The following is a 16,201-nucleotide window of genomic DNA, read 5'->3' as shown; positions in this document are numbered from 1 at the left end:
TTAGCTGCTGTCAGCATCGATTTTAGATTATTTATTAGCAGAAGCAATTAGCTTGCTGCAAATTCAGTGAAAACTCAGTAACTGGGAGAACAGCCATGCTCTCTCATGGAATTTCCTCAAATGACTTTAAAAGGTGAAGCTCTCCCTTTTTTACTTAGATTCAAACAACTTTAGAGGTAAAAAACAGAACACAGTAAGAATTTAAGTAAAAAAATTTTACTGAGTTCTATGCTCACACTAGTGACTATATTTAAAGCACTTCATTATTATAGCATTTTATTTACAATGCACTCAAGTCACTTTATGGCTTAATATGTGGGTTTAATTTCAAAAGTAATCACTAGTAAAGCATCATTTTAGCAGTTAAAGCCCAATATCAGAAAAAGTTTTACTTTAATACAAGACAGTCATAATTATGACAGATAGCTAATATACAGAATGAAAATTCTTTTGCAAAACTTGAAGAGGAATTTTCCTTTTCAGTGACCACTGACAGCCACTTAGATTCATTAAATGTCATGTTTATTACAAAGGACATTTATTTTAAAACGCAAAGCAGAGCACATTTACCAAGTTAAACTATAACTAAAATATGCTGCCACAATAGTAGTTAATAGATTTCTCATTAAAAACTCAATATAATATTTAAGAAGTAAAAGTGCTTAGATGAATGATTTATTAATCTTGGTTTAGTGAAACTACAACATTTTTCTAATTATTTCAAAATTATCATAAAGTCTTAAAACAAGCACATCTAAATTTCTGATGTAAAGAAAATGTTTGTAACATTACTTCTTTGCTAATGCTAAGTCGCTTCAGTTGTGTCTGACTCTGTGCGACCCCATAGACGGCAGCCCACCAGGCTCCCCTGTCCCTGGGATTCTTCAGGCAAGAACAATGGAGTGGGTTGCCATTTCCTTCTCCAATGCATGAAAGTGAAAAGTGAAAATGAAGTCGCTCAGTCGTGTCCGTAGCAACCCGATGGACTGCAGCCTACCAGGCTCCTCCGTCCATAGGATTCTCCAGGCAGAAGTACTGGAGTAGGGTGCCATTGCCTTCTCCGAACATTACTTCTTTAGGGCTGGGGAAAAACTGGGAATGGGGACAGAAGGCAAGACATGATCTATCCCCAAATGAACATAATCTACATGAAATAGCAAAGAACTGAATCCCTGACCTTTACAAATTGATTTTTGATAGTCCAGACCACTGTTATAACAGAATTATATGTAATAATGAAAGTGGTTTATATGTACACAATACAATAGCTACAATACTATATGTGATAAATGATCACTTAAAATATTGCTTGTACAACTAAGGAATTCAACTGTAGCTTTTATTCTACTTTGTACTCAGTCACCCAGTCATGTCCAATTCTTTGGGACCCCTTGTACTGCAGCCTGCCAGGCTCCTCTATCCATGGGATTCTCCAGCAAGAGTACTGCAGTGGGTTGCCATTTCCTCCTCCAGGGGATCTTCTTCCTCACCAGGGACAGAACCTGCATGGGTTCTTCACCACTAGGACCACCTGCTGCTACTGCTGCTGCTACGTCGCTTCAGTCATGTCTGACTCTGTGCAACCCCATAGACAGAAGCCCACCAGGCTCCCCCTGGGATTCTCCAGGCAAGAACACTGGAGTGGGTTGCCATTTCCTTCCCCAATGCATGAAAGCAAAAAGTGAAAGTGAAGTCGCTCAGTCGTGTCCGCCTCTTAGCGACCCCATGGACTGTAGCCTACCAGGCTCCTCCGTCCATGGGATTTTCCAGGCAAGAGTACTGGAATGGGGTGCCATTGCCTTGTCCACCTAGGAAGCCTCTTTATCCTACTCCAAATAACATAAATTTTAAAAGCTACATGGGTCTAGTGGCTGATTTGCACAGCACAATTCTAGAGTAAGACTACAGCTAGGTTTAAAAAGAAGATTAGTTACAACTGTGATCTTTAAAACAATACACAAAACTAAAAACTAAAATGCCACTTTAACAAACTATTGTCGCTCCTAGTACATCATTCAGCAAATATTCATGCTTATGCCTATGTACATTAAAGTATCTTAAAATCATTCTAAAAAGCAAAAAATACAAATCCATTCTCTTTTGCATTTCAGTTCAGTTGCTCAGTCGTGTCTGATTCTTTGGGACCCCATGAACGGCAGCACACCAGGCCTCCCTGTCCATCACCAACTCCCAGAGTTTACCCAAACCCGTGTCCATCGAGTCAGTGATGCCATCCAACCATCTCATCCTCTTTTGTCCCCTTCTCCTCCTGCCCTTGATCTTTCCCAGCATCAGGATCTTTTCAAATGAGTCAGCTCTTCACATCAAAAATCTTTTTTTTTGTAATAGCTTAATTAACACATTTATTCCTACTACATTTTAAGCAAATAATCTGTTTCATATAGAGAGACATCTGATCAGTGGGAAGAATACAAACTTGAAACCACAGCATGAGAAAAGATCTAGGTTCAAAGTACATTTCCATTCTTAATTAGCTATAGAAAGACTTTAAGCAAATCTGTTAGCCCTAGTTTCTCCTTTTGTAAAGCTGAAGATATAATACTATCTTCTCATAACACTGTTGTGCAATTTAAATAATATAGGAGAGTCTACAATAGCACCTAACACAAAACACACAATCTTCAGAGATTACGTCAATTTTTCAGAGTGGATCTGAAACAAGGTTTCAAACACGTTTTCAAGTCCCAACATATTAATACCAGGACTCAGGAATGAGTAATTGAATTCTCAGAATACCCAAAATTATAAATTACTCTGTATTCTTCAAAATATTTTACATACTTTAAATAATAATGAATGATGTAACAAAGAATGGATTGCTTTCCTGTGATATGATTATATTGAAAGTTTCAGAGTTTTTTATTTAATATAGAGAGGGAGTCCCTGGTTCAGTTCAGTTGCTCAGTCGTGTTCGACTCTGTGCGACCCCATGGACTGCAGCACGCCAGGCCTCTCTGTCCATCACCAACTCCAGGAGTTTACTCAAACTCATGTCCATTGAGTCGGTGATGCCATGCAACCATCTCATCCTCTGTTGTCCCCTTCTCCTCCTGCCTTCAATCTTTCCCAGCATCGGGGTCTTTTCAAATGAGTCAGCTCTTCACATCAGGTAACCAAAGTATTGGAGTTTCAGCTTCAGCATCAGTCTTCAAATGAATATTCAGGACTGATTTCCTTTAGGATGGACTGGTTGGATCTCCTTGTTGTCCAATGGACTCTCAAGAGTCTTCTCCAACACCGCAGTTCAAAAGCATCAATTCTTTGATGCTCAGCTTTATCATCCAACTCTCACATTCATACATGACCACTGGGAAAACCATAGCTTTGACCTTTGTTGGCAAAGTAATGTTTCTGCTTTTTAATATGCTGTCTAGGTTGGTCATAGTTTTTCTTCCAAGGAGCAAGCATCTTTTAATTTCGTGGCTGCAGTCACCATCTGCAGTGATTTTGGAGCCCAAAAGAATAGTCTGTAATTGTTTCCCCATCCCTGACGCTCTGTGGTAAAGAATCCACCTACCAATGCAGGAGATACAGGTTTGATTCCTGGTCCAGGAAGCTTCCACATGCCACGGGGTAGCTAAGCCCGTGCACCATAAGAACTGAACCTGTGTTATAGAGCCGGGAGCTGCAACTACTGAGCCCATGTACCACAAATACTAAAGCCTGAGCCTGTGCTCCTCAACGAGAGAAGCCACAGCAATGAGAAGCCTGTGTACTGCAAGTAGAGAGTAGCCTCCATTTGCTACAACTAGAAAAAAGCCTGTGCAGCAACAAAGACCCAGCACAGCCAAAAATTTAAATAAACAATATAAAAAAGAGAAAAATAAACACAAGATTGCTTATTTATTATCAATCAACATTATTTTGCCAAGCTTATATATTTTGAGAACATATAAATTTATTTCTACCTGATACAGAATTTCATCAGAGAACACTAAAAGAAGGGAACACTAACACAAAATAAATGTCAATTTTTTTTTATTTTGAGAGATAATTCTATAATATTTAAATTATAATTCTTGAAATAAAATTTTAAAACACACAAAGCATTAATTGCCCTATCCAATATTCTTGATGCTTGTTTCTTAATGAATATTCCACACGTAGAAAAATGTCTTTTGGGGTTTCCCTGGTGGCTCAGTGGTAAAGAATCCACCTACCAATGCAAGAGACACAGATTCAATCCCTGAGTCGGGAAGATCCCACATGCCTCAGAGCAACTAAGACCATGTACTACAACTACTGAGGCTGTGTTCTAGAGCCCAGGAACCACATCTACTGAGCCCACATGCCTTACAGCCCATGCTCCATAACAAGAGAAGCCACTGCAATGAGAAGCCTGCATACTGCAACTAGAGAGCAGCCCCTGCTTGCCATAACTAGAGAAAAGCCCGCACAGCAACAAAGACCCAACGCAGCCAAAAATATATTAAAAAATAAAATTTTTTAAAAGAGAAAAATGCATTTTGGACTTCCCTGGTGCTCCATTTGTTAAGAATCCTCCTGCCAATGCAGGGGACACCAGTTTGACCCCTGGTCTGGGACGATCCCACATGCTACAGAGCAACTAAGCCGAAGCACCACGACCAATGAAGCCCACAAACTGCAGCTACTGAAGACTGCATGCCCAAGAGCCCACGCTACACAACAAGAGAAGCTACTGCAACCAGAAGCCCACACACTACAATGAAGAGCAGCCCCTGCTCACTGCAACTAGAGAAAGCGCACACACAGCAAGGAAGACTCGGTGCAGCAGAAAATAAACACACAACATTTTCTTTAAAAACGTCTTTTGTTTTGCATTGACTTTGGTCAAATTATTAAAGAGTGTGCCCAAAAGCATCTTCAATTCACAGCTTTAGGGTACATGTTTCACATTTAAACACATATTTTTAAAATGATAAAATAATGTCTTGCTGTTGTTGTTCAGTCTTTCAGGCATGTCCAACTCTTTGCAACTCCACGGACTGAAGCATGCCAGGATTCTGTCCATCATCTCCCAGAGTTTGCTCAAACTAATGGCCACTGAATCAGTGACACCATCCAACTATCTCATCCTCTGTCATCCTCTTCTCCTCCTGCCTTCAATCTTTCCCAGCATCAGGGTCCTTTCCAATGAGTCGGCTCTTCTCATCAGATAGCCAAAGTATTGGAACGTCAGCTTCAACATCAGTCCTGCCAATGAATATTCCGGGTTGATTTCCTTTAGGATTAACTGATTTGATCTCCTTGCTGTCCAAGGAGCTCTAAAGAGTCTTCTCCAGCACCACAGTTCAAAAGTGTCAATTCTTCCACATTCATCCTTCTTTATGGTACAACTCTCACATCCATACATGACTACTAGAAAAATCATACCTTTGACTATATGCATCTTTGTCAGCAAACTGATGTCTCTGCTTTTTAATACATTTCTAGGTATGTCATAGCTTATATTTCAAGGAGCAAGCATCTTTTAATTTCATGGCTGCAGTCACCAACCACAGTGATTTTGGAGCCCAAAAAAATAAAGTCTCTCACTGTTTCCATTGTTTCCCGATCTATTTGCCATGAAGTGATGAGACCAGTTGCCATGATCTTCATTTTTTGAATGTCGAGTTTTAAGCCAGTTTTTTCACTCTCCTCTGTCACCTTCATCAAGAGGCTCTTCAGTTCCTCTTTGCTTTCTGCCATTAGGGTGGGTGTCATCTGCCTATCTGAGGTTATTTATATTTCTTCTGGCAATCGTGATTCCAGGTTGAGCTTCATCCAGCCTCACTTCACATGATGTACTCTGCATATGAGCTAAAAAAGCAGGGTGACAATATACAGCCTTGACATACTTCTTTTCCAATTTTGAACCAGAAAATATTGTCTGCTTATCCTGATTTTAGTTTTGCTGTTGAAATCAATATTTTTTTAATAATTCAGATTTTAAATTATTTTTTGATTTCACATAGGCATATTTCACAATAACACTAACTTCTCTCTCTGTATTTCTTTTGTTAAAGTATTTACAAAGATATGTAGCCTATAGTGAATATTCAAACACTGGAAAATGCCAGCAAATATTACTGGGTAATATAAAAATGTAACATTTGAAACTTCTAGTGAGGTTAATAGCCCCACACAGAATCATATGCTAAAATTGTCAATTTAAGGACTTCTTTTGCTTCCAAAATTTATTTCATGGAATGTCACTTTGTACAGGATTCTGTGCAGAGTATACTACAGTATACTGTGAGTGACATTCCATGAAATAAACTTTGGAAGCAAAAGAAGTCCTTAAAAAATAATAAATAAACTTACTAACATTTATTTGTAAGAATAACTCACTATTATAAGAGACAAGGCCCATAACATACTTGTAACATGGCCACAAAAGCAAGACTAAGTAGACTGTGCCACTTCTATGTGCTCTGTCCTGTCACCTGAAACGTCCACATTAACCTACAGCTCAGCATGTTAGCCGCTTTTGCTCCTGCTTTCAATTGGCAGTGGATTCTTTTGAACCAGTAACATTTGTAGTGATTGTTAAGTTTTAATTCTCAGAGAATTATAATACTTCTTCCCATGTTCCCAATTTCTCAAACGATTCTCCTCAGGACTTGGAAAAATATAAATTGCCTGAGAAATGCCAGGAAGGACTTACCATACAGAAATACCTGTTCTACTCAGAAAAAAGCACAGAATTTTCATGAAGCCAAAGAGGTCATTTTGACTCATGTTTTGCTGGATTTTGACTTTGAACTGTTTTAATGGAATGCTCATGGATACAGACGGATTATCTGTTGAACAGTGATTTTTTTTTTAAACTAAAAGTTAAAAAAAAAAAAGACCACAAAATATGTGAGTGGCAAAATGTTCACATCTAGACTTGGGAGAGTTTTTAGGTAACTAAAGATTAATTCCTAGCTTTATTTTAGTAAGTAAATACTTAGATTAAGTCCTTAGATTTAAAACATTGTTTTAAAAGATTGTTCTTACTCATTTTCCTTTCTAAGTAATTTTTAATCAATTGATAATTCATGTTTACTATTACAAATTACACTTTCACATATTACAAATTACATTACAGATCTATCTAGATTAAAGAGATGCATCCCTGAGAAAACCACCTTCAATAAAATGTCAAGTAGTAAATACAATTTATATTAATTTTTTTAATGAAAGAGTTAAGAGTTGAGTAGTTTTAAACTAATAGGTATTTGTCATGTCAGTATATTTAAAGCTATAAATGTAGGGTAAAACATATGGTTACATTTTGTTTTTGCTGAAAAGCAATGTCCCTTCTTTCTCCTCTCATTACCAGTACAATCATTAGCTAACACTGTGCTCCTTACAAATTCACCCTTTAACAGCCATTGTTCTAAACAAAATATAAAGTACTTCTGAAACAAAGCAGCTCTGGTGAGGGCTTGAGCATTAAAGACAAGGGACTAGTTCCCAATAGCAACAGTACTGTAACCTTTAACAATCAATTTAACGTAAACTATGTTCCCTTAGAGTGCAGCCAACTTATTTTTCTCTAATCATACTGCAAGAGAAATGCCATTCTGAACTATTCTGTAATACTGATGCCTCATAAACCATTTATACATACAAAACAACTGAACTTTGAACTGAATTTCCCAACTGGCAGACCTAGATGCACATTTTCTATTTTGCGATTCCATCAAGGGTTATTTAAGAAGTAAATAGCTTAGTTTGCTCTCTCGTAGAATTTTCTAAGTCTGTTCTGTTCCTCTACTGATAATTTTTCCCCAATCATGTGTTCTCTAAGATTCTGTTTTCTGGTCATGTAATTCCACTGACATTGAATCAGCTTCTCATCACTTAGAACTTTTCTTTTTTCCTTTTTTCTTTTGTCTTCCTCTTTGCCTTTTCTATGTTAATCAGTATTTCTCCATTTTGGTACAAGTAGGGCTTGGCTTTCATCAACACTATCAGATATTCTTCATCACATCAGCAAACCAATCATATCACAACTTCTATATTATTGAGAATCGTTGGCATTTCCTCATTTTGAACTTCTGGCTGTTCCATAACATGCAAAATGCCAGAAATATAATAAGATACAATGGGAATATGTTTACAACTCAATTTAGGACCATCAAAAATGTCAATGCAATTTTGATAAATACCTCACAGAACACTGAGAGACATCAAACAAAAAAAGATTAAGGAATCCTTTCAAAATTAAAGCTTCTTTATTTTTCAGGTACGTAAATCCCTTGACTAGTGTTGTCTTTTCTTATCAATTCACAGAACAATTTTTAACATTAACCTTAACCTTCATAACTTTTATTAGTTTCATCCATAATTGTTACTTATTACATTGTTGTTGTTGTTCAGTCGCTAAGTAGTGTCTGACTCTTTGCCACTCCATGGACTATAGGACACCAGGCTCCTCTGTCATCCACTATCTACCTGAGTTTGCTCAAATTCATGTCCAGTGAGCCGGTGATGTCATCCAACCATGTTCTCCTCTGACACCCTCTCTCTTCTCCTTTTGCCTTCAATCTTTCCCTCAATCAGGGTCTTTTCCAATAAGTCAGTTCTTCGTATCAGGCGGCCAAAGTATTGGAGCTTCGGCTTCAGCCTCAGTCCTTTCAATGAATATTTAGGGTTGATATCCTTTAGAATTGACTGGTTTACTCTCCTTGCAGTTTAAGGGACTCTCAAGAGTCTTCTTCAGCAACAGTTTGAAAGCATCAATTCTTCAGTGTTTAGCCTTCTTTCTGGTCCAACTCTCACATCAGTACGTGACTACTGGAAAAACCATAGCTTTGACTACACTGACCTTTGTCAACAAAGTGATGTCTCTGCTCCTTAACAGGCTATCTAGGTTTGTCACCGCTTTTCTTCCAAGGAGCAAGTATTTTTTAATTTCATGGCTGAAGTCACCATCCGCAGTGATTTTGGAGCTCAAGAATATAAAATGTGTTACTGCTTCCTCTTTCTCCCCTTTTATTTGCCATGAAGTGATGCGGCCAGATGCCATGATCTTAACTTTTTTTAATGTTGAGTTTCAAGCCACCTTTTTTACTCTCCTCTTTCATCCTCATCAAGACGGTCTTTAGTTCTTCTTAAACTTCTGCCATTAGAGTGGTATCACCTGCATATCTGATGCTGCTGATATTTCTCCTAGCAATCTTGATTCCAGCTTCTGATTTATCCAGCCCAGCATTTCACATCGTGTACTCTGCATATAAGTTAAATAAGGAGGGTGACAATATACAGCCTTGTCATACTCCTTTCCCAATTCTGAACCAGTCAGTTCTAACTGTCACTTCTTGACCTGCATACAGGTTTCTCAGGAGGCAGGTAAAGTGATCTGGTACTCCTATCTCTTTAAGAATTTTCCACAGTTTGTTGTGATCCACACAGTCAAAGGCTTCAGCAGAGTCAATGAAGCAGAAATAGATGTTTTTCTAGAATTCCTTTGCTTTCTCTATGATCCAACGGATGCTGCCAATTTGATCACTGGTTCTTCTGCCTTTTCTAAATCCAGCTTGTACAACTGCAAGTTCTCAGTTCACATACTGCTGAAGTCTAGCCTGAGGGATTTTGAGCATTATCTTGCTAGCATGTGAAATAAGAGCAACTGTATGGTAGTTTGAACATTCTTTGGCACTGTCCTTGTTGGGATTGGAATGAAAATGAACCTTTTCCAGTCCTGTGGCCTCTGCTGAGTTTTCCAAATTTGCTGGCATATTGAATGCAGCACTTTAATAGCATTGGGTTTTAGGATTTTAAATAGCTCAGCTGGGACGTTAGACTAAATTACATTAAACTGATTTTGCATATGATTAAATATCATTAAATAAGTTTCCATATAACATGATACTCCTGTCAACTATCATTTTTATATTTCAAAAATAATTATGCGAAAAAAGTATATATAAATTCAAGTCAAACACCAAGTTCAATTCACTTAGTAAAACTAATAAATATCAACCTCTAAATATCTGAAGTCCTTCCTCTCTCTTGGTCCTTGTCTTTCCAACCCATCTGAAGGATGCATTTAACTGGCCCCACAATAGATGCCCATGTAATTAGAACTGCTGATAGAATGGACAATGACACAGAATGACAATGGAAGAAATCAAATAAGAAATATTCTCTTCCCCACCCCACCTTTTCTTTAGGGTTATTTTTCTTTTTTCATTGTTAAATTTCTTTTATAGCCAATCCTCTTGATTCCCCTCTCTCTCAGCCTTATTATGTCAAAAAAAATCTGAGAACTGACATGATGTTTGGTCCTTTTTTGGCCCTAATAATAAATCTAGATATTCACCTTTTTACCCCTCTGCCTCATTTAGTGCTCCAAAATGATTCATTTACTAACTTCTCAGCTTCCAACTGACATGAACTCTGAGAATCTCGTAAGTCCACCTAACTACTTTTTCCTGTCAATCATTATTTACTAGCAAAAATATTCATAATTTAGCTTCACCATTAAATTGCTATTTAAAAGCATACGTGTTCCTTGGAGAGTCATTACTTACAGCATATAAACATTAATTATTCAGTCCTTAATTCATTAGCTTTATACAAATTAACTTAAATAAAAGTTAACTTACTATTTTTTTCTTCTGGGATTTTAAATCATCCAATGCTTCATCTAGAAAACAAGATTTAAACCAAAACTAAATCAGATACTAAGATGCTCAAGATACAAGAAAAAAATCACGTCAAATGATATACATTAAGCAACTGCAAGAAAACATTCTCATTTTAGGATTTTTCACTGATGTGTACAAACAGAAGTTATCTCATCTTTACCCACATATATTTTATATGTTTGCCTATATTATATACTACAAGCTCAGCTGGGAAAAAATGGACTTTACATAGAATAAAACACTTTTCCCAAATGTAAAAAAATATATATTTTTAAATATTTTCAGAAACATTACTTTCTATAATTTCTCCTTCCTTTCAACATCCCACTCACTGATTCTCTTTTTATACATTGGTTATAAAAATGTTCTTTTTATTTATAAAGAAAGAACATTTTATTAAGCTATTTGATCTCAAGAAAATGAGCACTAAAAAGAAAACCTTTGCAAACCTACAGTATTATACCTGAGGAGGGACTTGAAAAGGAAGATGATACTAATTACTTCTCAAAAATTAAACTTTTCCAAGATTTGCATGCTTAGTTAGGTTGCATTGGTAGAACATAAACAATTATTTCAAAGGATATAATTTATGTAATTTATGAACATCAGTATCTGCTTTACAAATTTATTTTAGGTTTCTAGTTTTTCTCTAGAAATATTGAACTAGCATAAATAGGAATACTATCCCAGGGAGAAAGAAGAGACTTAAAACTTGATTTAAACATTTTACCACCATATGTAAAATAGATAGCCAATGGGAATTTGTTGTATGGCTCAGGAAACTCAAACAGGGGTTCTGTATCAATCTAGAGGGGTGGGATGGGGAGGGAGATGGGAGGGAGGTTCAAAAGGGAGGGGATATACGTATAGCTATGGCTGCTTTAGGTTGAGGTTTGACAGAAAACAACAAAATTCTGTAAAGCAATTATCCTTCAATCAAAAAATAAATTTTTAAAAATTTTACCAAATAGAATTTAAATAATTGTTCTTAATTTTTCATTAAATTTACTTACAAAATTATCTCTTCATTGAAGTTTTGGAGTAGCAAACATCTAAATATCAATTCAAATATTATTATTTACATACAAATTCAAAGAAATATAAACTTCTGAAAAGATGATTTTACTATATTTTTTCCAAAATGTATTAGGTAGTCTTTAATGTTATAGCTGACTTATTACTGAAAGGAGAAAAAAACTACTGACATCTTTAAAGAGAACAATCATCTTTACTTAGATAAAGTGAAGTCGAAAGTGAAGTTGCTCAGTCGTGTCCAACTCTTTGCAACCCCATGGACTGTAGCCTACCAGGCTCCTCTGTCCATGGGATTTTCCAGGCAATAGTACTGGAATGGATTGCCATTTCTTCTCCAGGGGATCTTCCCGACCCAGGGATTGAACCTGGGTCTCCTGCATTCCAGACAGACGCTTTACGGTCTGAGCCACCAGGGAAGCCCTTACTTAGATAAGACCAAGCCAAATATTTAGCCTCTAATGCAGAGATCAGCAAACTTTTTCTATAAAGGGCCAGACAGCAAATGGCTTTATGGACCAAAAGGCAAAATTAAGTAGGTAATTTTAAAGCAAAAGAGTAAATGAATTCCCACAAAACTTTTAATGACAAAATTCAAATATAATAATAATTGTGGTCAATTGTTCATAACATAGGTCTACCAATGAAAAGAAAAATTTTAGGAGGTAGGTGGGGGGATAACATTTCACTTAATTGAGATTCAAAATTAGTATCCCCTACCAACAAAAATGATTGCAAAAGTCAATCTGTTAGTTTATCTGTAATGAGATTTCAAACATTTTATTTTTGAAAATTTTTTCACACAGATAGGTGCTGCTAAATATTTAAATCAATCGATAACCACATGATTTTAATTGAGCATATTCACTGTGTGAAGGGCATTTATAAAATTCTTTAGATTCTTCTCTTGATATTTGTCTTTATTATGTCACTGCAAATTAATCACTTTCAGTTAAATGGATTTTGAAATATGGAAATTTCCTTTGTACTTGCATGAGGTGTGAAAAACACTGCTGGAACTGCAGTTTGAGCTCATATAATATAGCTGCTACAAATCTGTGTGGGAATGGAGATCTTCTTAACTTTTCATAGCACTTTTTAAAAAATTACTTTTTGTCATTAAATTGTTATTTGCTTTCTAAATCACTTTTATAGCACTATAGGTTTCACATATGAGGACTGTTTCACCTTGTAATCTTAGGCTGAGTTCATTAAGAACCATTATCAAGTCTGCAAGACCTAATTTCCAAAGCCCAGTTCATTCACAGTGATTAAAGGCAGTTTGCCTCAGAAACATTTCGATCCTGGTCGAGCTCAAAATATCATAATAAAACTTTACTACTATTACTAATCCATCCAACTGCTTCTATTTCTTTTATTTATTTGACTGTGTCAGGTCTTAGTTGTGGCACGCAGGATCTTCACTGCATCATGCAGGACCCTTTTTTGCGGCACACAGACTCCCTAGTTGTGGCTTGCAGGCTTCGTAGTTGCAGTGCATGGGCTTAATTGCTCCGTGGCAAATGGGATCTTGGTTTCCCAACTGGGGATTGAACCTGCACCCCTTGCATTACAAGGCAGATTCTTAACCACTGGGCTACCAGGGAAGTCCCCCCACTTCTATTTCTGATAAAAGATCATATAACTGATGATGATTAAGTCTGTGAGAGCACATGAAGTTCCCCACTGACTATATGAGTTCAATAACCCATGACAGGTTCAAATATGCTCTGCAAGTATTGATACCTGCTGTTGAGTAACAAAGTAAATAACCACGGAATTTAAACACCTCACAGTTTCATGAGCTTTGTAAATTAACCCACTAAGCCTTTTTCTGCTTCACACATATTTTTACCACAACAGTTGTAAATGAATCTCAGCAGAGTCCATTTCAGGTTGTATTAAATTAGTGCTTTTTCAACTTCTTTAAAAAAATTCTCTCCCAGCATGTTCTACACAGACTGTTTACAGAGGCTAATTCTTGCTGTATCAGTAACATCTGTCAACTCATCAAGAACCAATGACAGGGAATTTCCTAGCAGTCCAGTGGTTAGGACTCAGCACTTTCACTGCAATGGTCCAGGTTCAATCTCTGATCAGGGAACTGATCCCACAAGCCAAATAGTGTGGCCAAAAAAGAAAAAAAAGAGCCAACTGACAATCACTTGAAATCATCTGTCTTGTTTTTAAATGTTGCTATGTTTAGGAACATATTGGAATTATGGACATAATGTTATATAACATATTCATCCATATGAATATATGAACATAATGGAACTATGTTGCTTCCAGTGTTCTTAACTCTTCAACCAATTGTTCTTGCTAAAAAGGCTACTAGCCAAGTAAGGATTTTCCCTAAATACGTGTTTTTCATCTGCTGCAATTACATAATTTAATTAACTCACAACTGGTAAATAGCTACCTTTACTTCAGAAATAAGCCACTGAGAAACTTACTTTGAAGTTCCATTTTCACTTTTTATTTTTATGAAGAAATTCTTCTATGATGAGATATCCCATTTTAAATGTTCTAATTTTTCTAACATTGCTTTTCTGTGTGTTGGGAATATCATGATGAATAGTTAACATGGTAGTCAATATATATGTGTATTCTTTTAGTATAATTATACCGTCAATGCATAAAAAGTACAATGCTTTGTGTTTTGGTAATAATACATTCCACACTACTGTGAGACTGAAAGGAATAGACGCAACTAATAGAATAAATCAAAAGATGTTTAACTATATTTTACTCCCTAATAACATAAATTTTCTATAAAGATAACCAGTATAATTTCTCTTCACACAAAATAAGAAATGACTTATTTTGTGTATTGAGTAAAAAAAATTCTAAATGGACAAGAGAGAAATAATACAACTGAAAAATAGAACCAGTTTTATCATTCATAAACTTTCTTATGCTTTAAAGTGAACAACTTCTCAATATTTACCACTGTCATTTCAGTATACCATTTCATAACCTGTCATTCAATTACAAACCAATGCACCATATAAGATGGGTTTTTTAAATGTATTTATAAAAACTTCAAAATTAAACTTACTATTTCTTTCTGTTCTCTTGGAAAAGAAGAAAATAAGCACTGTTCTTATGCTCCAGATGCTATAGAAGAAGCAAAAATCGGAAACAAAAACCATAATTAGGAGACATGGATTAGAAGCCACATTAAATGAAAACAAATACACATTTCTAATTACAGTCAGAGACAACGTTTCCCTTTGTATTTTGAAAATAAAAAAGCACTCCTTTCAGAAGCCACCAGAAATCTACCTGTGCTTTCAAAGGAGGAATTCTCAATCTAAAATTCATGGACCTCCTGATGGTCCCTCCAAATTGTGAAATTGCCTTTGTGCACCTAAGTGCATTTCTCTGGAGGGACCGTTGCCCTTATCATTCTCAAACGGATCTATGAATCCTCCAAAAGATTACGAACAAATTATAAAATTCCTTCTTACTAGGTAAACATGAACTCTAAAACTTTATCTATTTCTATACATTAGGAAAAACACATTTTACAAATCCAGAGCATTATACAAATGTAAGTTGATACTCCTTCCCTGTTATTGAATATTATAGGGAACTTTACCAAATAAGCTATCTTGAGAAAAAACAAAATATTACAATCAAATAAATAATTGACAAGTAAATTCAGCTAAACATCTCCTTTCATAAATTTTGTGAGTAATTCTTTAGGCTTTACATTAGTAAGACATCAAATGATATTAAGAGAATTAAAAGAAAATCGAAGAATGATCCTCATCACAGACTTGCCCAGGTCATCTCTTAAATTCAATGTAAATAAACCAAATTCCTTTCTCCATAGAACATATCAGAATAAGTATACAAACATTATCATTTTATAAAAGAAATACATTGTATCTATATGTAAATTCAAATAATAAGTATGAAAACTAGTTCTTCACTCTGAAATACATCATTGCTATTCCTGGAATCAGCCTTCAAGGTCACCACCAGTGAACTCTGTCTCCTGGTATTCACAACTCTGAACTTTGTGTAGCCCTCTCTCACCAGTGTTGGTCTGTGTGACCAATAGCATACGACAGAAGTGATAGTATGTCACTTCAAGATTAGGTTATAAAAATACACAGTTTCCATCTCAGGCCTCTTCAGCTTGCTATCTTTCTCTCTTGGATTACTCACTCTGAGAGAAGCCAGCTGCTATGACATGAAGACCTTCAGGGAACTCTACAGAAAAGCCCATTTCATGAGAACAGAGGTCTCTGGCAAACAGCCAGGAAGGAGCTGAGTCCTGCCAACAACTACATGTGTGAGCTCAGAAGTAAATTCTCTAGCCTTAGTTAAGCCTTGAGATGATGATTGTAGCCCCAGCCAATAGCTTAACTGCAATTTTTATATGAAAAAAGACCCTGGGCCAGAACCATCCAGCTAATAAGCTGCTCCCACATTCTGCCCCTCAAGAACTGAAAGAGAAAATAAACATTTGTTAAGCTACAAAGTTCTGGGGCAATTTGTTACATAGCAACAGATAACTAGTACATGTTTTT

At 36.1% G+C, this 16,201-nt stretch overlaps 1 protein-coding gene across 6 annotated transcripts in view; it reads right to left on the bottom strand.

Moving 5' to 3' along the window:
• LNPK (lunapark, ER junction formation factor) overlaps positions 1–16,201 on the bottom strand; it is a 98,006-nt gene that overhangs the window by 56,983 nt on the left and 24,822 nt on the right. For 5 of the 6 annotated variants that reach the window (XR_011570762.1, XM_019970477.2, XM_019970485.2 and 2 more), the window contains 2 exons: positions 14,719–14,777; positions 10,584–10,624 (listed from right to left, as the gene is read on the bottom strand). Coding sequence is in view for 4 of the 6 variants with exons in the window: in XM_019970477.2 (XP_019826036.2) it covers positions 10,584–10,624; positions 14,719–14,777 (100 nt within the window). In the remaining 2 variants the exon portion in view is untranslated. Of the gene's footprint in view, positions 1–10,583; positions 10,625–11,638; positions 11,657–14,718; positions 14,778–16,201 lie in introns of those variants that run through there. The other variant, XM_070803138.1, reaches the window with a different exon arrangement.

This window comes from Bos indicus, chromosome 2 (genome assembly GCF_029378745.1).
Source record: "Bos indicus isolate NIAB-ARS_2022 breed Sahiwal x Tharparkar chromosome 2, NIAB-ARS_B.indTharparkar_mat_pri_1.0, whole genome shotgun sequence".
In the NCBI taxonomy this organism is placed as follows: domain Eukaryota; kingdom Metazoa; phylum Chordata; class Mammalia; order Artiodactyla; family Bovidae; genus Bos; species Bos indicus.
The sequence above is the reverse complement of the archived record's forward strand: the minus strand, read 5'-3'. Positions and strand labels throughout refer to the sequence as shown.